The sequence below is a fragment of the Monodon monoceros genome, unplaced genomic scaffold (genome assembly GCF_005190385.1).
Source record: "Monodon monoceros isolate NGI ecotype Baffin Bay Population unplaced genomic scaffold, NGI_Narwhal_1 Super_Scaffold_5, whole genome shotgun sequence".
Classification (NCBI taxonomy): Eukaryota; Metazoa; Chordata; class Mammalia; order Artiodactyla; family Monodontidae; genus Monodon; species Monodon monoceros.
Window position 1 is genome coordinate 113,614,868 of NW_021703782.1, and position 24,218 is coordinate 113,639,085.

Consider the following 24,218-nt stretch of genomic DNA (forward strand, 5'->3'; position numbering starts at 1 on the left):
CTGCAGCTCTTACGGCATTCAGGGAGGTGTAAGGATGCAGAGCCTGGCAGATTCCCTCCATAAAGGAGCTGGAGCTTAGAGTCCAGGGCAACTAAGGGGACTAGAGTTTGCAGGCAAGAGCACCAGAGAGCAGAGAGCCGCAAACAGAGAGAACTTGGAGATGTGCAGAGGTCTCTCTTAGTTTCCAGCAGAGTGTTGATCAGTGTGTGGGTGTGGGGAAACCACCAGAGGCCAGGGAAAGAGTCACTCAGAAGGATTAAGGGGAACAGTACCCAGAGCTGTCACAACACTGTGAAGAGTGCCTTGTCATCAGGCAGACTGAAAACCTTCATAATTCACAGGGCACTGGGCAGGCTACTCAGTGGAGAACAGCTAGCCCTGGAATAAATGCTGCCATGTGCCCCTGAACAATCTTAGAAACAAGAACCAAAAGTTTCACACTGTTTCCAAGTAACTGTATCCCCAAACAAAGCTCAAAAATATTTATAGGAATACAAAAATATACAGCTTACAAAAGGGTAAAATTCACAGTGTCTGGCATCCAATCAAAATTACCAGGCATAGAAAGAAACAGGAAAATACAACTCATTAGGCAGTGAAAATTCAGTTGAAACGGATGCAAAACTGACTCAGATGTTAGATTTAGCAGACGAGGTCATTACAGCAGTTATTATAGCTACATTCCATATGTTCAGAAAGCTCAAGGAAATATTCGAGACTTTAAGTAGAGACCTGGTGAAGTAAAGACACTGAACTAAAGATCCAAACTAAACTTCTAGGTTTGACACTAAACTGTCTGAGTGCAAAACACACTGGATGGGATTAACAGCAGCTTAGATGTGGCAGAAGAAAAGATTAGTGAACGTGAAGACAAAGCAGTAAGAAGTATCCGAACTAAAACAAGGAGAGGAAAAGTACTAAGTAAACAATGCAAAAAACGAGCCTGACTGAGCTGAGGGGCAGTGGGCAGAGGCTGCGATTTGTGTAATTGGAGTTCCCAAAGAGGGAGGGAGGGACAGAAAAACTACTTGAAGAAATGATAGCCAAAAAGCCTCCAAGTTTTATGGAAACTATAAACCTAGATCAAACAATCTTAAACTCTGAGCACAAGGAACATGCACAGACACATCATAATCAAATTGCTCCAAGTCAGTGATGGAGAGAAAGGTCTTAAAAGCAGCCAGAAAGGGCTTCCCTGGTGGCGCAGTGGTTGAGAGTCCGCCTGCCGATGCAGGGGACACGGGTTCGTGCCCCGGTCCGGGAAGATGCCACGTGCCGCGGAGCGGCTGGGCCCGTGAGCCATGGCCGCTGAGCCTGCGCGTCTGTAGCCTGTGCTCCGCAAAGGGAGAGGCCACAACAGTGAGAGGTCCACGTACCACAAAAAAAAAAAAAAAAAAAAAAAAAAAGCAGCCAGAAAAAAAGACATAATTACACACAGAGGAGCAAAGATACAGACGATGGCAGATTTCTCTTTGGAAACAATGCAAATGAGGAGACAGTGGAGCACCGTGTGCAAGTGCTGAATGAAAACTGTCAGCCTAGGAGCCGACACCGGGGCAAACATCTCTAAAATGAAGGTGAAATAAAGATACTTCAAACATACAAAAGCTGAAAGACCTTCACAGCAAGAAATGTTATAGGAAATTCTTCAGGCTGCAGGAAAATGAAACCAGATGGAAATCTGGATCTATGTGAAAGAATGGAGAGTCCTGGAAACGTACCTACATGACTAAATATATGACACTTTCTTATTATTTAATTCTCTTTAAACGGCTTCTCTTTAAAACGCAATTATTTAACTAAAAATAATAATTTAGCAGAGTTGGGGGATTGTAACACAAATAGAATAAAATGTATGACAAAAATGGCACAAAGTCCAGGAGAAATGGCAAACTCATATGCTTGAAGAAATATAATTTCACTTGAAGGCAGACTATGATCAATTAAATATGGATGCTGCAAACCCAGAAGCAGCTGCTAAAATAGCAAAACAATGAATTACATACAGCTGATAAGTCAACAGTGGAGATAAAATGGAATCACATAAAATAATTCAAAAGAAGGCAGAAAAAGAGGAAAAGGGGGAACAAAGAACAGATGGGAGAAATCAAAAACAGGAAACGAGGGTAGATTTCAACATAACCTTGTCAACAATCACAAATATAGATGGTTTAAACACCCCAATTAAACAACAGAAATTGTCAGATTGCATAAAAAAGCATGACCCAATTATATGCTGGCTTACCCAATAAACCCACTTTAAATATCAAGAGACAAATAGGTTAGTAAAAGAAAGGCAAAAGAGATACAATTCTAATGCTAATGGAAAGAAAGCTGGACCTGCTGTAATAATATCAAATGTACTCATTCCAGAGCAAAGAAAACTACCAGGTAAAGATATTTCATAATGACAAAGAGGTTAATTCCTCAAGAAGATACTATAAATTTTATGTACTTAATAACGGAGCTATGAAACATGTGAAGCAAAAACTTAGAGAACTGCAAAAAGAAATAAGCAAAGCCACAATTGTAGTTGGAGCTCTCAGTACCCTTTCCTCAGTAACTGATGAACAGGTAGACAGGAAATTAGTGTTGGCACAATCAACCAAGTTGATGTGATTGACATATATAGAGCATTCCACCCAACAGCATGTTTTTTCCAGTGCATATGAAATATTTACCAAGATAGACCATTTTTCTGCACCATAACTTTTTTGACAAAAACGGTACTAAATTAGAAACTATAAAAATATCTGGGACTTCCCTGGTGGCACAGTGGATAAGACTCCGTGCTCCCAATGTAGGGGGACTTGGTTCGATCCCTGGTCAGGGAACTAGATCCCACATGCATGCCGCAACTAAGAGTTCGTGTGCCACAACTAAGGAGCCCGCCTGCTGCAACTAAGACCCAGCGCAACCAAATAAATAAATTTTTTTTTAAAAATCTGGAAAATCACCAGCTATTGGGAAAGTAAATAACATACTTCTGTATAATCCACGAGTCAAAGGAGAAATCAAAAGGGAAATGAGACAGCTTTTGAACTGGGTGAAAATGAAAATATAGCATATCAAAATTTGTGGGATATCGTGATAGCTGTCCTCTAAAGGAAATTTTATAACACTAGATGCCTAAATTGGATTAAAATTTTAAAAGGTCGCAAATCACTGAACTCAACTTCTACCTTAAATTAGAAAAAGAGCAAATTAAATCCAAAAGAATACAAAGAAAGGCAGTAACAGATGGAAGCGGAAACTAATCAAACAAAGCAGAAAAATAATAGAGAAAACTGATAAAGTGAAAAACTGTCTTTTTTTAAACAAGGTCAATAAAATTGACAAGCTTTTGACCAAACTGATTAGGTAAAAGAGTGAAAAGACATAAATTACCTATATCAGGAACAAAAGAGATGGCATCACTACAGATTCTATTGATCTTAAAAAGATAATATAGGAATACTATAACAACTTTATGCCGATAAATTCAACAGCTTATATGAAGGGGACAAATTCGTTGAAAGAGAAAACCCACTAAAGCTCACTCAAAAAAATGCATGCCCAGATGGCTTCACTGGTGTATTCTACCACACATTTGAGGAAGAAATAAGAGCAGTTCTGCACAGGCTCTCCCAGAAAATTGAGAGGAGGGAATATTTCTCAAATCATTTTACTTTGCCAGTATTATCTTGATACCAAAACCAGACAGACATCACAAGAAGAATAAAGTACATATGAACATAGACGCAGAAATTCTTAACAAAATTTTATTTTGTTAACAATATATGATATCTACAGTATATATACGTGATACAACAATATATAAAAGTGATAATATATCCTGACCAACTGGGATTTGTCCAAGGAATACAGGGTTGGTTTAACATTAGAAAGTTAATCAATGGAATTCAACTATTCTGAAACCAAAAAAGAAAAATCATGGGATCATTTCAATACACATGGTAAAAATGATTTACAAAATCCAACATCCATTTCTGATTTTTAAAAAACCCCGCAAAGTAGGAATTCAAGGAAATTTCTTCAACCCAACACAGGACATTTATGAAACATCTGCAGTTAACATCATACTTTTTTTAAAATAAAATTAATTTTTATTTTTAGCTGCGTTGGGTCGTCATTGCTGCGCATGGGCTTTTCTCTAGTTGCAGCGAGTGGGGGCTACTCTTCGTTGCTGTGTGCGGGCTTCTCATTGCGGTGGCTTCTCTTGTTGCGGAGCACGGGCTCTAGGCATGCGGGCTTCAGTAGTTGGGGCACACGGGCTCTAGAGCACAGGCTCAGTAGTTGTGGCTCATGGGCTTAGCTGCTCCGCGGCATGTGGGATCTTTCTGGACCAGGGCTAGAACCCGTGTCCTCTGCATTGGCAGGCAGATTCTTAATCACTGCGCCACCAGGGAAGTCCAACATCATACTTAATAATGATACACTGGCTGCTTCCCCTGAGATCAGGAATGAGGCAACTGTGTCTGCTCTTACCCATCCTAGTCAGCATCTTGGCGGAGGTTCTAGCCAGGGCAGGGAAGGAAGAAAAAGAAAACGATCCATATTGGAAAGGAAGAAGTAAGATTGTCTGTGTTCACCATTGACATGATCATCTATGTAGAAATTCTAATGAAATTTTTGAAAGGGAGGGCACAATTAGAGCTAATGAGTGAGTTTAGCAAGGTTACCAATATGCAAAACCAAATGATATACTTCTGTACTAGTAACGAACAATTGGAAATTGTTTTATATTTTGTCAGTGTCCAAAATATGAAATACAGGTAAATTTGACTAAATATGTACAAGATCTCTGCACTAAAAAAAAAAAAAACTACAAAACATTGCTGAGAGAAACTAGTAACTAATGGAGAGATATGCCCTGTTCACAGATTTGAAGACTCAGAATTGTTACGATGTTAGTTTTCTTCATGTTGGTGTGTAGATTCAATGCAACTGCAAGCAAAATCATAGCAGCGTATTCTGGAGAAACTGAGAAGCTGATTCTGAAATTCATATGGAAATGCAGAGGACCTAGAATAATTAAAACAACTTCAAAAATGAAGAGCAAAGTTGGAGGGCCAACACTACCTGATTTCAGACCCAGGGCATTTGGGTCACCAAGATGAGGTGTCTGTCCCAGATTGGAGAAGGCTTTCTGGAGGAGGTGATGCCTTAGCTGGCACTGAAACGAGGAGGGCAGCCAGATGCACTGGAGGTGGTAGCCTTGCTACTCTGGACCAGCCGGGAAGGATGGCAGATGAGTGAAAGGAGGTGCACAGGTTGAAGACATTGATTTGAGTTGTTCTCAGGTTATGGTAGGTACCTTTTACTTTTTCCAAAATTTCACTAACAGTGCTGTTTTAATTTTTTTTTTTTTTAATGTTGAAGCCATACAAGAAGGTCACCTATTTTCTCTTAGACAATTAGAAAGACTTGTTTCATTTTTTTAAAAATGGCATTCCTGGCAGTCTTAAGCATTCCTAGTAGTTGTGTGGACATTCCAGTGGTAGGAAGGAGGCGGCTGGGAGCCTGTTCTCCAGCCCAGGAACTGAGTGGAGTCGGGTGGGACACGGGACGTCACAGTCCTTCTGGGCCTTAGAGAAAGTGTCTGATTGGCCAGCAGCGTTCCTTGCCCCTGGGCCCCTGGCTGGCTGTGTTCCCGTGCCCTGAACCTGCTTTCTCCCCGCCTTGATTAGCACAGATAGGATCTGTGGACCGGCCTCTTCCAGAGAGGGCCTCGTCCTGAGAGCAGCTGGGGTGAGGACGGAGCAAGGGGCAGGTGTCCCCTGCTGCGCTGCCGCTGCTCCACAGTTCTTCAGACGTTTTACTGAAGTGAGGCTTGTGTACAAGAAGGTGTGAAAGCGATGGCATGGAACTCCAAGAGCTTTTTTTTTTTTTTAATTAATTAATTTATCGGGTCTTAGTTGCGGCATGCAGGATCTTTCATTGCGGCGCACAGGCTTCTCTCTTCTCTAGTCGTGGCGTGCAGGTTTTTCCCTTCTCTAGTTGTGGCACGCGGGCTCCAGAGCATGTGGGCTCTGTAGTTGTGGCGCGTGGGTTCCAGAGTGCGTGGGCTCTGTAGTTTGCAGCATGCAGGCTCTCTAGTTGAGGCGTGCGAGCTTAGTTGCCCCATGGTGTGTGGGATCTTAGTTCTCTGACCAGGAATCGAACTTATATCACCTGCATTGGAAGGCGGATTCTTTACCACTGGACCACCAGGGAAGTCCCTCTGAGAGCTTTTATAAACCAACACATGCTCAGTGGTGGCCCTGCCCCTTGGGCCCACCTGTCACTACCCGGCATAGAGGCGGCTGCTTCTGATGCGCCCGCAGAGGCTCGTGTGCCTGATGTTGAACGTATGTAAGGGGATCGTGCTGGTGACTCCAGTGTGTCAGGCTCCTGTCTCTCACCCCCCGGAGCCACACCCAGGTTGTTGGGGGCAACTCCCGTGTGCCGTTTCTGCTGTGATGGACATGTGGCAGTTTCCCGTTGCGGCTGCTGGGAATGCCATGTGCAGGCCTTGGTGAGCGGCCATGTGGCCTCTGCTGGCCCCTGTTGCTGGAAGTGGCAGCCCTGGATGACCGGGCCTCGGGGTACGTGCAGCCTAGGAAGTGCTGCCAACCCGGTTAGAGGGTGTTAACCTGCGCCCTGCAGCCGGTGAGCCTCCACACTCTGGCCAGCGTGGGGTAGGTTTACTTTTCCATGCTAGCCATTCTGGTGGGTATGCTAGTGTCCCATTATGCTTTTAATTAGCATTTCCCGATGACTAATGAGGTGGAGCACACTTCTGTGTGTTTATTAGTCATTAGATTTTTGTTGTTGTTAAGTGTGCTTTCAAGTCTTTTGTCCTTTTTTCTGTTGATTGTGGTTTTTTCTTATTTATTTCTAGGAATCTTTTATATGTTCTGGACATAGTCCTTTGTCAGATCAGATCATGTACACACATTTATGTAATGTATTATACATATTCTATGCATCAAATATCTCCTACCCTGGATTTGTCTTTTTTCTTGTAATGGAAAAAATTTATTTTTAAAAATTTTATTCATCTTCCCTGGTGGCGCAGTGGTTGAGAGTCCGCCTGCTGATGCAGGGGACACGGGTTCGTGCCCCGCCGGGAGGATCCCACATGCCACGGAGCGGCTGGGCCCGTGAGCCATGGCCGCTGAGCCTGTGCGTCCGGAGCCTGTGCTCCGCAACGGGAGAGGCCACAGCAGTGAGAGGCCCGCGTAACACAAAAAAAAAAAAAAAAAAATTATCGAAGTATAGTTGATTTACAATGTTGTGTTAATTTCTGCTGTACAGCAAAGTGATTCAGTTATACATACATATATATTCTTTTTCATATTCTTTTCCATTATGGTTTAGCACAGGATATTGAATATAGTTCCCTGTGCTCTACAGTAGGACCTTGTTGTTTGTCCGTTCATTATATACTAGTTTGCATCTGCTCATCCCAAACTCCCAGTCCTTCCCTCCCCCACCCCACTCCCTTTGCCAACACAAGTCTGTTCTCTATGTCTGTGAGTCTGTTTCTGTTTCGTAAATAAGTTCATTTTTGTCGTATTTTAGATTCCACATACAAGTAATATCATATAGTATTCGTCTTTCTCTTTCTGACTTTCTTCGCTTAGTATGAAAACCTCTAGGTCCATCCATGTTGCTGCAAATGGTATTATTTCGTTCTTTTTTATGGCTGAGTAATATTCATAATGGTAAAAATTTATAAGCAGAGGTTCTTAATATTATAGTCCAATTTGTTAATGTTTCTTTTGTGGTTAGTGACTTTTTGTGTCTGATTATGTGCACCTACTCTAAAACCACAAAGATTTTCTTCTACATTTTTTCTAAAAGTCTTACTGTCTTACTTTTAATGTTCAGAGCATCGGTTTACCTAGAATTGAGTTTAATGTATTGGATGAGGTAGGGGTCAAGGTTCATTGTTTCCCATGTGTAAATCGTGTCAATGCAGCACCGTTTTTGAACAGCCCCCTCTGTCCTAAATCTGGGGGCCTTGCGTGTGCATAGGTCACCCTTGAGTGTTGCCCAGTCCAGGGCGTGCCATGTGCCTCTCGCTTGTGGACACGGTAGCGCCAGGTGGGTAGTGCTGTCCCAGTTTACCAGGCAAGAACACTGCGCTCAGAGGGGGCAGGCAGCTTGCCTAGGGCCAGCTGGCGAGGGGGTCTGGATGCCTTCCGCGGGAGCTGGGCAGGGGCCGGATCCCAGCTGGGGTTCAGGGTCGGGCGCGTGAAGCTCAGAAACCAGCTCAGGCAGGAGTGTGCCTCATTCTCGCCGGCAACCTGGGCCATGAGGGGCCAGGCTGGGAGTTACTGTTTCCCCAAAAACCCAAAGGCGTAATAATGTGGCTTCTGCTCTCAGGGCAGTGCCTTCCCAACTGATGCTGAGGGCATCCCACTGACCTGCTGACATCCGTCCACCTGGGTCCTCAGGAAAAGGCTGCGATGTCCCAGACACAGGACTACGAATGCGAGAGCCATCATGCTGGCCTGCAGGAGTCTCGGATTTCAGGATCTAGCACGAGGTAAGGAGGCTGACTTACCGGGGGCCAGCGAAGCAGGAGGCTTTTCCTCGGCTTGTCAGTGCTGTCCTGCCTGCTTACGCGGCCTGGCCCCACTCTCCTCCACGAGGAGCTGTGTGCTGCCTTCTGAATCTGGCTTCCCCGGGGAGCCCCACCTCCTGTCGCCAACGGGCTGCAGAGCAGGGAGGGTTTCTCCTCAGGCAGTGGACACCCTGCCAGCCCTCAGCTGGGCCCAGCCCCTTAGGCGCCCTCTGGGCATCCACGCCGAGGCAGGCGGCCACAGATGATCCCTTGCGTTTTTCTAATTTATGGCTTTATTTGGGAATAATTCCACAAGTTGCACGAACAGGAAGAGTGCTCTGAGCATCAGGTCCCCTTACCCAGATTCATGCTCTGTGCCGCCGTGCGGCCGCTGCTCCTTCCACAAACAGCACTGTTCTGAGTCATCTGGGGGGACACGCACATCCAGCCCCGTGTTTGCTCACATCTCCCGGGACAGGAGGTGCCATGCGTAAATCTGTGCGATGGGAAGCACCCGCCTCCTGTACCGCCTGGTCCGGCTTTGGCCGCTGGCTCCTTGCCGTCCTTCGTGGCATTTCCGGCCCCTCCAGCGCCGCTTACCCCGAGTCTGCTGCACGTCTCCCATGTGTTTTGTAACCTGGAAGATTTCCACTTCCTTCCTCTGCCTTTTGCGACATAGACACTTTTTCAGGGAAGCCACCCTTGTTAAGATAGAGCACTCGGGTTGGTTTTTCCGATGATTTCTGAGCAGAGTGTGTCCTTCTGCAGGTTCACGGCCACCTGCCGCCCACCTGCTCTTGGGACAGTGGCTGTTTGCCTCGCTGCCGTGCTCCTCGCTAGTTTCGGGGCTTCCACCGTTTCTTCCTTGACCTGGGCCTTCCTGGGATGGGTGCAGAGCTGGATGCCTTCCCAGCCACGGCACCCGGTCCACACCGGCCGGCCAGTGCCCCCCGTCCCTCGGGAGCAAGAGCCCCTCCTCCCCATTGCTGTGTTCACTTGTGGATCCCTCTCAGTGTGGAATCACAAATTCCGTTCTGTTTTCCGTGGTTTGTCGTTCATCCCGCACTTAATGACTTGGTGCTCTGCTGTACCAGATGGGCCGGTGAGACTCCTCCAGGCTGGCCCCGGTGATTCCTGGTGGCTTCCCCGGGCTCCAGGTGCATCCTGGGCTGCCTCCCCCCACCCCCCGTCAGCTGTTTCTCTGAGGGGCCCCGTTCCCCAAGGGAAGACTAGGGTCTAAGGACCAGCGCGTGTGCTCGTGGCTCCTGCGACATGTGTGTTTCTTGACCCTTTAAGCAGAAGGGCTAGAAGCGCTGAGTTTGCGTGGATATCTCCGGTCGCGGCCAGCCCTTTTCTGAGGCGTTTTCTTGCCGCCTCCTGTACCACCGTCCGGCGCCTCCCCCAGGAGAGCCCTGTTTCCAAGAGCCGCAGTGCAGTGACTTGTTTGTTCAACTGACAGTGTGTCCAAGATGGTTTCAAAGTCGCTTGCCCATTCTGCTACAGAGTTGTGTGTGTGTGTGTGTGTATACATACACATACTAGAAAAATGTCCAGGACTTACTTGCACGCCCACACGCACCCTCCACCCAGCAGCAGGATTGGAGTCTGGTCCTGTGCTCACGCTGGGTTAGCTTTCTTCTCCCTCTTGTGGTTATGATGTCCATCGAAATACAGTTGCGTCCATTTGTTTCAGTTTGAGGTTTTTTCCTCTCCCTTTCCATTCTTATTGATTTAATTTTGTTTTGGTTTGTTTTGGTTTGGTGTTTTTGGCCGTGCCCACTCGGCTTATGGGATCTTAGTTCCCCAACCAGGGATTGAACCTCGGCCCCCGGCAGTGCAAGCGCCGAGTCTTAACCCCTGGACTGCCAGGGAAGTCCCTAATTTTGTTTTTTAAACATGTAGACCCTTAACATGCTTTCAAAAGACAAAACTATTCAAAAGGTATTTATATTCAGAGAAGGGCCCCCCCAGACCTTCTCCGTGCCCCCACCTACCTCTTGCAGGAGGTTTTCTGGTTTATCTCCTATGTCTGTTTGGAAGGGTGCCCTGGACCTCGGGCCCCAGAGGTGGCCCCCTTTGCAGCCTCCTGGGTGTGGGGCCACCAGCCCCGTGTTCAGTGTAGGTGTTTCCAGTTAGCGTGCGCTTAGGAGTGATGCTGCGGTGAGCGCCTGGTGCTGGTGTCATTTTGTTTTCTTGGCGGTGTGTCTTCAGGGAGATTGGGGTAGGGGTTGCTGGGCTGGAGATGTCGTGCCCTCACGTGCCCTCCGTGGGGCCCTGCACGCTGCCCCTGTCTGCCCACAGCCTCCCCCAGGACAAGGCTCGGGCCTGGATGTGGTGCCCGGGGGCTGGGGGCCTCAGTGTGGCGTGGGTTTTATGTCTGATGCCAGGTGAAGTGGGACATTTCACATATGTTATTTACTTTAAGAATTGTCTGTTCTTATCTTTTGCCCATTTTCCTATAGTATATTTGTTTTCTTCTTGTTCAAATTTGTGTATTAAGTATATGAACCTTTTATCTGTAATTTATATTGCAAATATTTAATATTCTCACCAAATGTGTCCAGAGAAACCAAATCTTTTTTACTTTACAATTTACTGATCTTTTTTTAGTGCCTCTGGGTTCTTAGTCACTGCTAGGCGTGAGCTTCCTGTGTGTGGCGTGAGCTAGGGGCCCTCCTGCCCAGAGACCTCAGCTTCCAGCACTGTTTGCTGGAGAGGCTGCCCCTTCCCTGGTGAACGGTCCTGCCTCTCCTGTTGCAGGATCCCCACTGCAGGGGCTGTGCTTGGTCACACTCGCCTCCCTTTCACCTGGCAGATTGCCTGGGACATACTTGGCACTCGTGAGGCTCTCCCCAGAAGTAAGTATTTGAACAGGTCATTGTCTGCGAGCAAACATCTCCAGGACTTGGAGGAAAGAGGCAGGTCGTCCACGCAGCCTGCCCGGCACACGGGGAGAGGCCGCGGCCGGCGTCACACCCAGGAAACCACTGTCATCTTGAATCTTCCGGCTCTTTCCCCAAATGGCTCATCCTTTCCTACCCAATTCATGTTAGACATCGTCGCCATATAAATCTCCCTCGAACTCCATTCCGATGGTGTGGGTGGGTCACTGGGATCAGTCTGTCACCCACAGGTCCCGACCCTTCCTACTGGCAGGGAGGCCCCAGAGTGGTTTCAGCACCATTCCTCCGTCACGCGCCTGGGACCAAGCATCCTTAGGCTCTGCAGCCCGCACTGACCGGGCGCATGTGGACGGCACTGCCCTTGGGGACGAGGTCTGCCGTCCCCTCCCTGCCATGGGGTCTGCTCGGGCCCCGCTCACTCCCGGCCCTCCCCAGGCTCCAGGTTCCAGCACATTCTCTGCCCCCTGGGTCACCGGGGGACTTGGTTCAGTGCCTTAGGGAGCGCCCAGAACGTTCTTCTGAAAAGGCGGGGTCCTGTCCACGTGCACACAGGGATGCGCTGAAAAGGGAACAGATGCTTTTCTTTATTCAGAGAGAATTATCGCCATTAAATTCATTTGAAAACGTATTTAGAGCAAGAATAAGAATTGTTATCGCTTCCCTGGGGCTCAGAGTGTTCAGTCCAGTGCTTTCTGAGCATCTCTGCTGGGTCAGCCCTTCCTTGGGTAGCGTCTGCCTTTTGTCCCAGCCGATCCCATGCCGCGGCCCAAGGGGAGAGCAGGCGGTCAGCTGAGGGCAATCTCGGAACCTCAGGGCTTCCTTCCTCACGGGGGGCAAGACCCCCAGCTCCTGGCCTGGTCTCCAGGCGCCTTCGTCCCTGGGTGGGGGGCGCCCTTGGGCAGTGCCCGCCAGCTTCCAGGCCTGGTGGCACCCGTATCCTCTGGCTGAATGCGGGGTGCCCGCTGAGCTGCGCTGGTGGTGCCTTCCATCCTAGGGCAGTGCAGGCGGCCGCAGCTTCCTGGTTAAAAGTACCCAGTTCCCAAAGTTAGAAGTTTGCTCCATCTTCTGTGTGGACAATGGCCAGCTGGCAGCTGTGGGGATCCAGGCAGGAGGGGGCGAGAGGGCCACACACTCCCACCAGGCAGAGAAGCAGGGCAGGGGCTGGTCCACTCAGTGCCGCGAGGTCTGCCTCCTGTCCTCTACGTCTAGGACACCGCCTCACGGCCTCTGTCCCTCGAGCCGTCTGACCCCAGGATGCCCACCCAGCCCTGCTCCTCCCGCTACAGGATGGCAGGTTAGGCAGCGGTCCCACATGGGCAAGCACGGAGCCCCAGTGCCCTCCCCCACTGAGAGCTGCCCAGTGTGACCGCAGGTAGAGGGAGACGGGAGGGCTGCAGCTCGGAGAGAGAGGGGGCTCGCTGGCTGGATGACCGGGGCGGGGGGAGGCCGCTCAGACGTGGCCAAGCCCCACAGGCCGGGCCCACTTCGCACTTCCTCCTCCAGCCCTGAGGATCCTCAGGGCTCACCCTCTTTCCTGCTCCCTCCTCATCTCCTGCCCTCTCTGTGGCTCCACACCATTCAGCTGCTGTGCCCTGCCCACTATGCTAGCCTGCCTTGGCTCAGCTGGCTTCCAGAAATGACTGTGGACCCAGAAAGAGGCCCTAGAGCCTGCAGGGCTGCTGCGGGGCAGGTGTGTGTGTGTGTGTGCGTGTGCGCACGCGCGCGCATCCTAAGCGATCGGGGCTCACCGCCCGCAGGACTGTGCCTTCTCTCCTCCCCACCCCGAGCACTTCTGGCCTCAGAGAGTAGGGGTGAGGTCCCCAGAGAAGGATGAGGTCCTCAGAGAAGGGCTGCCCCCTCAGCCCTCTGCCAAAGCCCACCCGGGCTCCCAAGTGAAACACTGGGCCTTCAGCAGAGGGCAAGGAGCAGGGTGCCTCCCCTTCTCTCCGAAGCCCTGGAAGCTCCTGACCATCCCAGTGGTGGTGAGGACCAGGCCCATCACAGAGTCCAGGAACAGTGGACACGGTGTATCCACACTGCAGAGCAGTGCATGGCATTTAAGATTGTTGTTTGTTGAAACTTGGAAGCAGAATAAAAAATGCTCCTTGTCAGCTGGAGCACACCCTGATATCAAACACATCGGCATCATAATTGCCTTGTTCTGAATAGCTTTAATTTACACTCTTAAAAAAAAAAAAAAGGCCTTACGTGGATGGAAGCCCTCTCCTTGGGGTGGGGGGTGCTCGGGGGGCCTCTGGGGGGAACCATCTCCGCTTTTGACTGGGACATCACAGTAATGGTGGAGTCCGCTTCTGCTACAAGTGGACGGGTGGTGGTGGCCTGCAGTGGCTGCTGCTAAGAGCAGCCAGGGCATCCTGTAGGGACCTGGCGCCTGGCTGGGAGGAGTGTGGGCAGTGCACGTGGTCCAGGCCCTCTGAGGACAGGGGGCCAGAACCCAGGGCATCCCTAATGTGGGGCAGCAGAGAGGGGCCAGTTGGAAGACCCCTAGCACTCCCAGGGCTGGGCTCTAATGAGCGTGTAGAAAATCAGAAGTGGGTGGAATTTAGGTATGCGTCAGTTTTATAAGTGACAAGATTTCTTGCTTTTGAGGCAGGCAGATACGAGGACGGGTCTGGTGCTGGATGAGCCATTCTGCAGACACGGGACGCAGGGCGGGTGGCCCGATGGGCAGGATATTCGCACCCTAACGCTGCCACCCCTCTCCCCAGGCTGGAGTGGGTGGAGATCATCGAGCCGCGCACGCGCGAGCGCATGTACGCCAACCTGGTCACGGGCGAGTGCGTGTGGGACCCGCCGGCCGGCGTGCGCATCAAGCGGACCAGCGAGAACCAGTGGTGGGAGCTCTTCGACCCCAACACGTCGCGCTTCTACTACTACAACGCCACCACCCAGCGCACGGTGTGGCACCGGCCGCAGGACTGCGACATCATCCCCCTGGCCAAGCTGCAGACCCTGAAGCAGAACACCGACTCCCCCAGAGCCTCGGCTGAGAACAGCCCTGGGAGGGGCAGCAGCGTCAGCCACGACGGCAGCACCAGCTCGTCCCTGGAGCCGGAGCTGGATGCCGGCGACAAGGTGCAGGAGAGTCTGGGGCGAGCCAGCCGGCAGGCCGTGCTCGGGGCGGTGAAGGAGGAGAGCGGCAGGTGAGGCCGGGCCGGACGCGGGGGGTGCAGGGGCCGCGGGGGGCCGCAGCAGCCTGCCTCCTGGGGGTGGGACCCTGTGCAGGGAGGAAGGGCCGCGCTCCCCTGCCCCCGCTGGGGGCGGAGCCAGGCAGGCAGCGAGGGCTGCTCTGCTCCGCTCTCCGGACCTGTTGCCTGGGGCTGGAGGTTACCTGGCCACTTGTGAAATTGCTTGGTGTTTTCCGCGGGGGGAAGTGCGAGCGTGGCTTCGGGACCCCAGAGCCGCCCCGCAGAGTACGCGTGAGGAGGGGGTGCCTTCCCCAGGCAGACCAGCCTGTTGGTCTTGGGACGCAGGGGATCCGTACCGAGCACCCCTGCCCAGGCTTGACAGATCTCGCCAGCATCCTGGGAGGGAGGTGAGGGGGTCACCCCCGTTTTACAAAGGAAGGACTGAGGTGGTCGGCAGCGAGGCGGAGCCCAGGAAGTGTCTGCCCTCTCCAGCGGCCGCCGTGGCTGTGTGCAGAGGTGACTGTTTGCCTTCCTGGACTGGAGAACAGTGAGGGCTTCCACCTCCTGCTGGCCTCGCACATCTGGACATCTCCCCCCAGCTCTTGTGGCCCACCGCAAGTGCCCAGAGCCTGAACCCCGAGTACCCATTCCCCAGAGGCTGCACCCTGAGTGCCTGTACCCCAGAGCTGGCACTCAGCAGACCCTGTCCCAGGCACCAGAGTCAACCCCAGGGCCCAGCTCTCAAGGGACCAAGTCCAGAAGGAATGGCCGGATGACATGTGCCCTGGAGAAAACAAACAGGCTGGAAGTTACCAGAAAGAAGCCAGGGAGGATCTGGAATTGGAGGCTGGGCGGGGACAGGGTGGCGGGAAAGGGGCTGGGCAGGCTGGGTTTCACTTGGGGACGGTGGAAATCACAAAGCAGTCGAAAGTGGACTTACACGGTGGGTCCATTTGCTTCTTGGAGAATGACGTGTCAGGCCAGGGACGGTGGCGTCGTGTGCCGAGGGTGCAGGGGGCAGACGGCAGAGGTGGACGTGCTGCTCCCGTACAGCACGGGGAGCCAGACACGCGTGGGGGTAGGTCAGCGTGGGTGCTGGACACACACTGGGCTTAGGCCAGAGCCTGAGGCCTGGGCAGGTGGGCCTGAGTGGGCTGACAGGCTGTTTGGGAGCTGTCCTCAGGAGCCAGAGCCCGGGATGAGCCCCAAGGAGGAAGCCAACGGCTGAGTTTTAAAAGCAGCCTTCCGCCCTTCTGGTGTCCTCCTGGAGCTCAGGCGGGCTGCTTCCTCCCGCCCCGCGGATCTGACAGCCTTTGGGCTCAGATACCCTCCCGTTTGCCTTGGGTTGTGGTGGGTGCTGGCTCATCCTTGCAGTCAGGTGAAGGGACTGGACTCTTTAGGATTCTGTTGACCAACGTGCCCAGCACCCATGCCCGCTATCTGTGGGTGGGAGCGTCTTCTTTCCAAAAGTGTCCTGGATGCAGCGTGGTGACTCGGATCATGGGGTCGGCTTGGGATCGGGTTCCCACAAGAAGCCCTGTTCGGACATGGATTAGAATTGTGTTGGATTTGTGGGGAGTAGGCACCATCCCATAGATGAAGGTGGTGCATTTTACACTTCTTTCCACAAAGGACTTGCATATTTTTTAAGGTTTATTTTTAGGTACCATATAAAGTCATATGATCGTTACTGGTATACAGATGTGAATTTTTATTTGTCAGGCCTGTTTTTACACTTTTGCTGCACTCTCGTTAGTTTCAGTAGCGTTCACCGTCTGTCTCCTGGGTTGCCTGTGACACTGGCCAGCTGTCCCAAGCTGGTCAGCACTTTCACAGTGAGGATGAACCAGGGAGGGCTTGTCCCTGTGCTCAGGCTGCTGGCCTGCTGTCCGTATAGCACTGTGACACTGGCCATCAGGCTGCAGCATCCCTTTCTATTATTAGGCTTTTTAGCACGAATGGATGCGGAACCTCATCCAGTACATTTTCTTAGTCTATTGTGGGTTGAATTTTGTCCCCCAAAAGATATGCTGAAGTCCTAATTCTCAGCACCTGTGAATGTGGCCTTATGGAGAAATAGGGCTGCTGCAGACATCATTAGTTAAGCTGAGATGGGGCCACCCTGGAGTGGGCAGGGCCCTAGTCCTGCAGGACTGGCGTCCTTGCAAGAAGACAGAGATGCACAGGACAGTACTCTGACGGCCGAGGCAGAGGCTGGAGCCCTGTGGCTGCAAGCCGAGGGACGCCAAGGATGGCTGGCCCCACCGGAAGCTGGATGGGGGCCTGAACAGACTCCCTCCAAGCATCCAGGAGGAGCCGGCCCTGTTGGCACCTTGATCCTGGGCTTCCAGCCTCCAGGACCGTGAGAGAGTGAATGTCTGTTCTTCTAAGATGCCCACTTTGTGGTGCTGGCTCCAGCAGCCCCAGGCACTGCTACAATCAGCATTTTTAAACAGTCGTCTCTCTCATGTGTTCCTGGGATACTCTGTGTAATTTTTAAAATAGATTCAGGTTGCGAATATTTTATTTAGGATTTTTTTCCATGTTGATAAGTGAAAATGGCCTATACTTTTCTCCTTGTTCTGTGTGTCCTGGCTTTTTATCAACAGTGGGAGTGTTTCCTCTGAAACGTTGTCTGTTGCTAGAGTGTCTGGCAAAGAGCACTTGCTCACCAGCCAGGCCTGTGACCTGTGTGGATGGAGTTTTAACTACTGGTTTCTGTTCTTTACTGCTTGCAGGAATGTTCAGGCATTTACTGTCTGAAATCCTATTTTATGGAGGCCTGCTGATCTAAGTCACAGACACGTTGGCATAGGCTGCCCTGGTGCTGCCCCTTCCTTCGTGGACGTTTGTCCACACAGGCCCTTCGCTCCTGCTGCCGTGCCTTGTGCCGGTTCCTGGAGGATTTCCACGTGCTCAGTCTTCTCAGAGAACCCGCTCCGGCTCTCAAGAGCCTCTTTTGTGTCACTGCTCTTCTATTTATTGGACATTTTTTTCTCAGTCTTTTACTAACTTATTGTTGGAAACTTAACTCATCTATTTTCACTGTTTCTTCTGAAATGGACTTTTGAAGTCATGCTTCCCTCAGCATACTACTTTAGTTTTATTACACAACTCTTGGTATGTAGAATTTTCATTGTTCAATTTTAAATATTTTCTACTTTTAACTATGATTGCTTTTTTGGCTCGTTTGTAATTTAGAAACGTCTTAATTTCCAAAACTGTAGGTTACTCTCCATTCTTGTTCTTGATTGTGAACTTAATTTCATTTTGGCCAGAAAGCATGATTTTTTTTTTGAGACTTGCTTTGTAGCCTAAATCCTGAATTTTTATAAATGATTTCAGGACTACTTCAAAAATTTCTGTTCTCTGTTAGGTCCAGGGTTCTCTGTGTGTTTGTTAGGTCAAATCTGTTAATTGTGTCAATTGAGTTTCTTACTAATTTTTTGTCTACCTGATGTATCGATTCTGAGAGGTAAAGTCTCCCCACACGGTGGAACTGGTCTGTCCCTCCTTCCTGTCTCGCATTGCTGCTGCCTGTGTGCGGAAGCTGTGGGCCGGCTGCATATGGATTTGCAGTTAGGTGTCCTGATGCGTTTTTCCTTTGTCGTTACGTTGTCTACCTGCTGATGTTTTTTGCCTTGAAGTGTGCTTTGGAACTGGCGTCGGCCAGTTTCTCCGTGGTTAGTATTTGCCTCTGAACGGCAGCCCTTTCCCATGCGCTTTAGGTGTGTTTCTCATCAGTAACCTGTAGGGTTAGGGTCATGCTTCACCCATTCCATCACCTGTCCTTGGTCTGGCGGGATGGTTGCGGGGGTGCTTCCTGGGAATCCCTGATACGGCGAGAGGATGTGGTTTACCATCCTCGTATCCTCCAGGCCCTGGCTCTTCCTGTCATCCTTCTTCCTGCATCGTCCCCAAACTGCTCCATGCGTGCGTCCACCGCCCAGCGTGTTCCTGTGCACGGCGGGCTGTGGGCTGTGCTCCCACCGCAGGACACTGCTCTTAAGCTGCGTGCACCCTGCAGCCCGGGGCAGCCCTGCACCTCCTCCTCTGTGCCCGGGGCCCGGGTGGGAGCGTTTGGGGTGAGTGACCGGCAGGGCGGCCCTGGACCAGGCTTACCCAGCAGATCTGGTCAGGCAGAATCTCGCAGACGTGAATCGGCTGCTTCTGCCTTTCGCACACTTTCTTCTGGAGCTGCTGGCTGACTTCAGTGTGCAGGAGCCCTCATGGACCCCAGGGCTCAGCTCCTCCCCTCGGAGTGCCTGCTGACTGGTCCCTGGTGTCCTTGATTTTGACGCAACCAAATTTGCCATTATTTTCGCCCTATGGTTTTTCTTTTTCTTTTTTATTTATAATAAATTTGTTTATTTATTTTTGGCTGCGTTGGGTCTTCGTTGCTGTGCACGGGTTTCTCAAGTTGCGGCGAGGTGAGCGGGGGCTACTCTTGGTTCCGGTGCACGGGCTTCTCGTTGCAGTGGCTTCTCTTGTTGCGGAGCACGGGCTCTAGGCACACAGGCTTCAGTAGTTGCGGCGTGCAGGCTCCGTAGTTGTGGCTCGTGGGCTCTAGAGTGCAGGCTCAGTAGTTGTGGCGCACGGGCTTAGTTGCTCCGCGGCATGTGGGATCTTCCCGGACCAGGGCTCGAACCCATGTCCCCTGCATTGGCAGGCGGATTCTTAACCACTGCACCACCAGGGAAGCCCGTGGTTTGTTTTTAATGTTTTGCTTAGAAAGTTCTTTCTTGGCCTGGGCCCAGAGGTATTCGCTTATATGTCTTGTGTTAATTTTATAGTTTTCTCTTCCACGTGGAGGCCTAGGTCTGCCTGGTGCCACCTTCGTGTGTGGCCAGAAGGATCCTCGTTCTGTCTTCTCCCCGGCCCACCCGTGCCACACGTCACTTTCTCTCCCTGCAGCGCCGTCAGTCTGCTCTTTGGGCACCACCCAAGCCTCGTGTGTGCTAGGAAGCGTCCCTGTCTCCTCTTTGTACTTAAGAGCATCTTAGCTAGTTGTGGGCTTTTCTTCTATCATTTAAATCCTAGAGTTCAGATTCCTCAGAAAACCCAGGGGGCTATTGCATGGACTACAGTATAGTGTAAACATAACTTTTTTGTGTGTGTGTGGTACGCGGGCTTCTCACTGTTATGGCCTCTCCCGTTGCGGAGCACAGGTTTCGGACGCGCAGTCTCAGCGGCCATGGCTCATGGGCCCAGCCGCTCCGCGGCATGTGGGATCTTCCCGGACCGGGGCACGAACCCATGTCCCCTGCATCGGCAGGCGGACTCTCAACCACTGCGCCACCAGGGAAGCCCCTAAACATAACTTTTGTTTGCACTGAGATACCAGAACGTTCATGTGACTGGCTTTATTGTAGTGATCTGGGACTAAACCTGCAGTACCTCTGAGGTTCACCAGTAGTTTGAGCTCAGAAAACATATCTGCTGCAAAACTGTGTGGGAATGGAGATCTTCTTGTTTTAATTTTTGTGGCACGGGAAGGAGATGATAGAACAGCCTCTGATATTATTTGTGACTCACGTTCACTGTAGTCAAGATGACTCTACTGCAGTCTCGGTATCTCATATAAGCTCTGTTTGCCTTATAATTTTAGGTTGAATTCATTGAAAAACATTCTCAAATCTGAAAAAAAAACCCTCATATTCAATGTTTGATGATAGTGGTCGAGTAGAGGTTTTTCTCAAACAGAAAATTTCAGTCTAGGTCGTGAGTTTTTTAAAAAACTGCAGTAAAACTTTCCCCTTTCAAGCTGTTAAACTGTTGTGTAGTAGGTCAAGTCGGGATGTTTCGCTTCTATTTCTGACAAAAATCCCTGGAACTGGTGATGGCAAAGTCCAGGAGAGCAGAGGAAGTTCTCAGCCGATGCTGCTGTCTCGTGACTCGTGATGGGTTTGGTGTGTTCTGCAGAGCACCTGCCAGTGAAGGGTATGGCGCGTACCCTTAAACACCCACCCTGGGCTTCCCTGGTGGCGCAGTGGTTGAGAGTCCGCCTGCCGATGCAGGGGACACGGGTTCGTGCCCCAGTCCGGGAAGATCCCACATGCCGCGGAACGGCTGGGCCCGTGAGCCATGGCCGCTGAGCCTGCGCGTCCGGAGCCTGTGCTCCACAACGGGAGAGGCCACAACAGTGAGAGGCTCGCGTACCGCAAAACAAACAAACAAACAAACAACAACAACAACAAAAAAACACCCACCCTGTGCAGGCCTTGTGGGTTCCCAGCTGAGCTGCTTCTGACACGCGTGTTTTAGCATGATCAGTTGTTAACACATCTTAGCAGATTCCACTTCAGGTTGGACTGCATTAGGTGTTTTCTCAGCTTCTTTGGCAGTACTTTCAGCTGCAGTTGCTCCACAGAGAGGACTCCTGGAGGCCAGTTTCTCAGTCACTTCAGACTCAGTGTTGACTGCTTGAGTGAAGTAGCAGCTGCAGAGCGGTGTCCGGAGCCCGGGGACCCTCTGATCCGTGGCTGCTGTCGCTGCTCTCACTGTCCTTGACTCTTCAAGACTGTCCGTGCCGAAAGGCTGGTAGTCTGACGCAGGTTTGTTTTCTCTGGACACATAACTTTCGCTGCTGCAGTCAACACAATTTAATAAACTCATCATTGGTGAACAGCATTCCTTGCTTTCCTTGCTTGGCTAACAAATGAGCCCCTTGGGAGCTTACTTGGTGTAAGGGTCCTTTTCGTTTTCATTTTGTGAAGTAATGCTGCTGCAATGAGGTTTCCATTTCGAACTCTGACTGTTGTGCACTTTGGGACATTGCAGTGCTTCCAGCAGGGCTGTGTGTCCTACCGACCCAGCAGCAAAGAGCCCGCATGCCACGGCGCCTGAAAGGCACAGCAGTACATGCCCACTCTCTTCGTGTCGCATTGTGGATAGGCAGGGTAGTAAAAGCGTCAGTGAAATGTCATGGGTCGGCCATGCGTGTGGCACTCAGGCCAATGAGGTGCAGCTGCATCGCCGGGCCTGCGCCACGCTGAGTGATGCAAGCACCTCCTGTGGTCTCTGCCGTGGCCACGCACGTCACTGTTGCAGATGAGCAAATGGGACTGTGTTCCCACGTCGTGTTCCTGACGGACACTGGAATTTGAACCTCGTGTAGTTTTCACATTTCACACACAAAAAAATTTTAATATATAAACCATTCTTAGCTCACCTGCTATACAAAAACGGGCAGCAGGCTGGACGTGGCCCACAGGCTGTAGTTAGCTGCCCCCTGACCTGAAGGGGCGTGCAGGCTTCCTGGCATGGCCAGCCCACGGGGCCTGGTGGCCCGGCCCGAGCCCCTCTGTGTCCCCCTCCTCACCACCCGCTGCGTCTCAGCACAGTGGCCTCTTCCTGTTCCCGGGCTATGCCCAGCTCGGCCCCCTTGTCGGCCCGCTTTCCTGTCCACAGCTCAGATGCACCCCCCTAGAGAGCCATCCCTGGAGCTGTTTCCGGTCTGGTCCTACAGTGACCTGAGGTTCTAGTTCGTTCTGCAGTGGACTGCACCCGGAGTGTGAGCCCTGTGGGAGCAGAAGTGTGTCGGCCTCACCTGCCTCAGGTTGCAGCCCCGGCCCAGGCCCAGCCGCAGCTCATCGGCCGGAGCCCCAGCTCTGAGGTGGACCTGGGCCGTAGTGGGCTGTCCCTGTAGGAGGGCGGTGGGCCTTCAGTCCGTTCAATCCTTTCAACGTTCCCAAGAAATACTCAGACCAGATGAAAGGGACGACTTTGTGGGCAGGAGCTGTGGATGAGAAACTAAAAGGACAGCACCCACATTCTGGAAAGTGAAAGAAAGGCGTGTTATTTTTGATGTATCGTGTTTCTAAATGGTTGCACTTCTGTTCACGTCTCCGTTTTATTTTGCTGTGTTTCAGTTCCTCACCGTCAGGAGGTCTTCTTGAGAAGGACTATGAGATTTACCAGGACTACAGTGTGGACGGCCACCTTCTCCACTGCAGGTAGGGCCCCTGCCTCAGGCCTGGCCCTGTCTCATGACCCGGGGATGGTTTTCCTGGCAGCTCTTCGGTGAGCTGGAGGAGAGTCTGGCTCAGCAGGACGTGCACAGCACGCAGGGCCCTGCCCCAGCCAGTGGAACGTGAGGAGAGGTCGTCAGGGCCACCAGCGCCGGGGCAGAGTGGCCCCAGGCCCGCATGGCAGCTGCCGTTCACTGCGCAGTTTGGGGAGCTGTTGAGTCCGTGGTACCGGCCCTGGCCCCTGGCAGACTCCTCAGGGGCTCTTCAGCATGTGGTCTCCCTGGGAGCTCTGGGCCACACATCGGAGTGTTTCCCCGGCCACGTGGGGAAGACTGGTGCCAGCCGAAGGGAAGGGAGGAGGCTCGCCTCCCTCGGCCCTGGGTTGGCCTTGCAGGGCGTTGGGGTTTCTGGATACGACCCTCAGGACTCTGGGCACAGCAGCCGTCGGTCTGGGCAGGGGCCATCCCTTGGTCAGCTCGTGTGTCCAGGCTGGAGGAAGCACCTGCCCTGCAGCCGAGGGGGGCCGGGCCAGGTGCTAGGCCGCTGGTGGCCTGGGTGCCCCCAGCACAGGCCAGCAGGATTAATGTGAATTGTGGAGGGATTTGCAGGTGCGAGGGGCCTCTGGCAGTCTGCTCGGTTTAGAGATTGAGCTTGCAAGTGGTGACCGGGCTTGTTGATGTGGGAAGGGATCTGAGCCTGCGTGGGGCCAGTGGTGTGGTGGTGTCCACAGATGTGTTTTGTGGCCTCCCATGTTCTCCTTGGTAAAGGGGTGCGGTGGCTGACGGGCAGGGCCTCACCCCGGCTGCAGGGCAGGGCAGGTCCCCGGACGTGTTTCTTCCCGGGCAGTGAGTCCTGCTCTTGCCGGCTGCGCGTCACAGCCCTGGGCTCTGCGGGACGCACGTGCCACCTGCTGTGTGGTGGCCCGGCACTGCCCTGGCCCTGCCATCCCGGTGCCACCTGGGCCGGGCGTGAGAGCAGCTCCCTCAGCCAGACAGAGCGGGAAGGACAGGGAGACTGTTGAGGAGGGGGCTGTGTGCCAGCGGCCGTGCAGCCTGGCTCAGGGCACGTCAGGGGCCTGCGGTTTGCTGGGTGGTCAGAGGACCACGTGGCTCCGGTTTTCTGACGTGGTCTCTTCTTGTTGCGCGTGAGCTGCGCCCGCATCTCGGGCAGAGGCTTCCCTCCAGACCCACACGGCAGCCGTCCCAGCCCCGCTTCCCTGCTGCCCTTTCCCGGTTCTGGGGGCCGCATGTGGAGCAGCGCTTCCCTGAGAAGGCGTCTCCTTCTTCTTTGGAGAACAGGCGACTGCCCTGAGCTGAGCGGAGGCCCCACCCGCCCGCTCCAGCACTTCCCCGGGCGTGGGAGGCCGCCTCTCCCCTCGTGGGCCGGAAGCCTTCTCGGAACAAGGGCGTGGGGCGGCGTCTCTCGCCTGGGTGCCTCCGCCCGAGCAGAGCCAACAGGGGGTTAGGGGTCGAGAGAGAAGCATGGGACTCCTGGTCTGGGGAGCCATGAGGAGACGGAGGGGCCGGCGGGCGGGCGGGCGGCTAGAGAGGGCGCGGTGGGGGGCCCTGCGAGGCTGCGGGGCTGCGAGGGGCCGGCCTGTGGGGCAGGAAGTGAGGCCGCCTGCGCGGGGGCGGGTGGTTGA

At 52.3% G+C, this 24,218-nt stretch overlaps 1 protein-coding gene across 21 annotated transcripts in view; it reads left to right on the forward strand.

Moving 5' to 3' along the window:
- The window catches only part of ARHGAP39 (Rho GTPase activating protein 39), a 71,609-nt gene that overhangs the window by 25,108 nt on the left and 22,283 nt on the right, over positions 1 to 24,218 (forward strand). For 18 of the 21 annotated variants that reach the window (XR_003790729.1, XR_003790730.1, XR_003790728.1 and 15 more), the window contains 3 exons: positions 8,374 to 8,536; positions 14,187 to 14,621; positions 22,478 to 22,561. Coding sequence is in view for 17 of the 21 variants with exons in the window: in XM_029202146.1 (XP_029057979.1) it covers positions 8,457 to 8,536; positions 14,187 to 14,621; positions 22,478 to 22,561 (599 nt within the window). In the remaining 4 variants the exon portion in view is untranslated. Of the gene's footprint in view, positions 1 to 4,883; positions 5,310 to 8,373; positions 8,537 to 14,186; positions 14,622 to 22,438; positions 22,562 to 24,218 lie in introns of those variants that run through there. The other 3 variants (XM_029202147.1, XM_029202149.1, XM_029202161.1) reach the window with 2 other exon arrangements.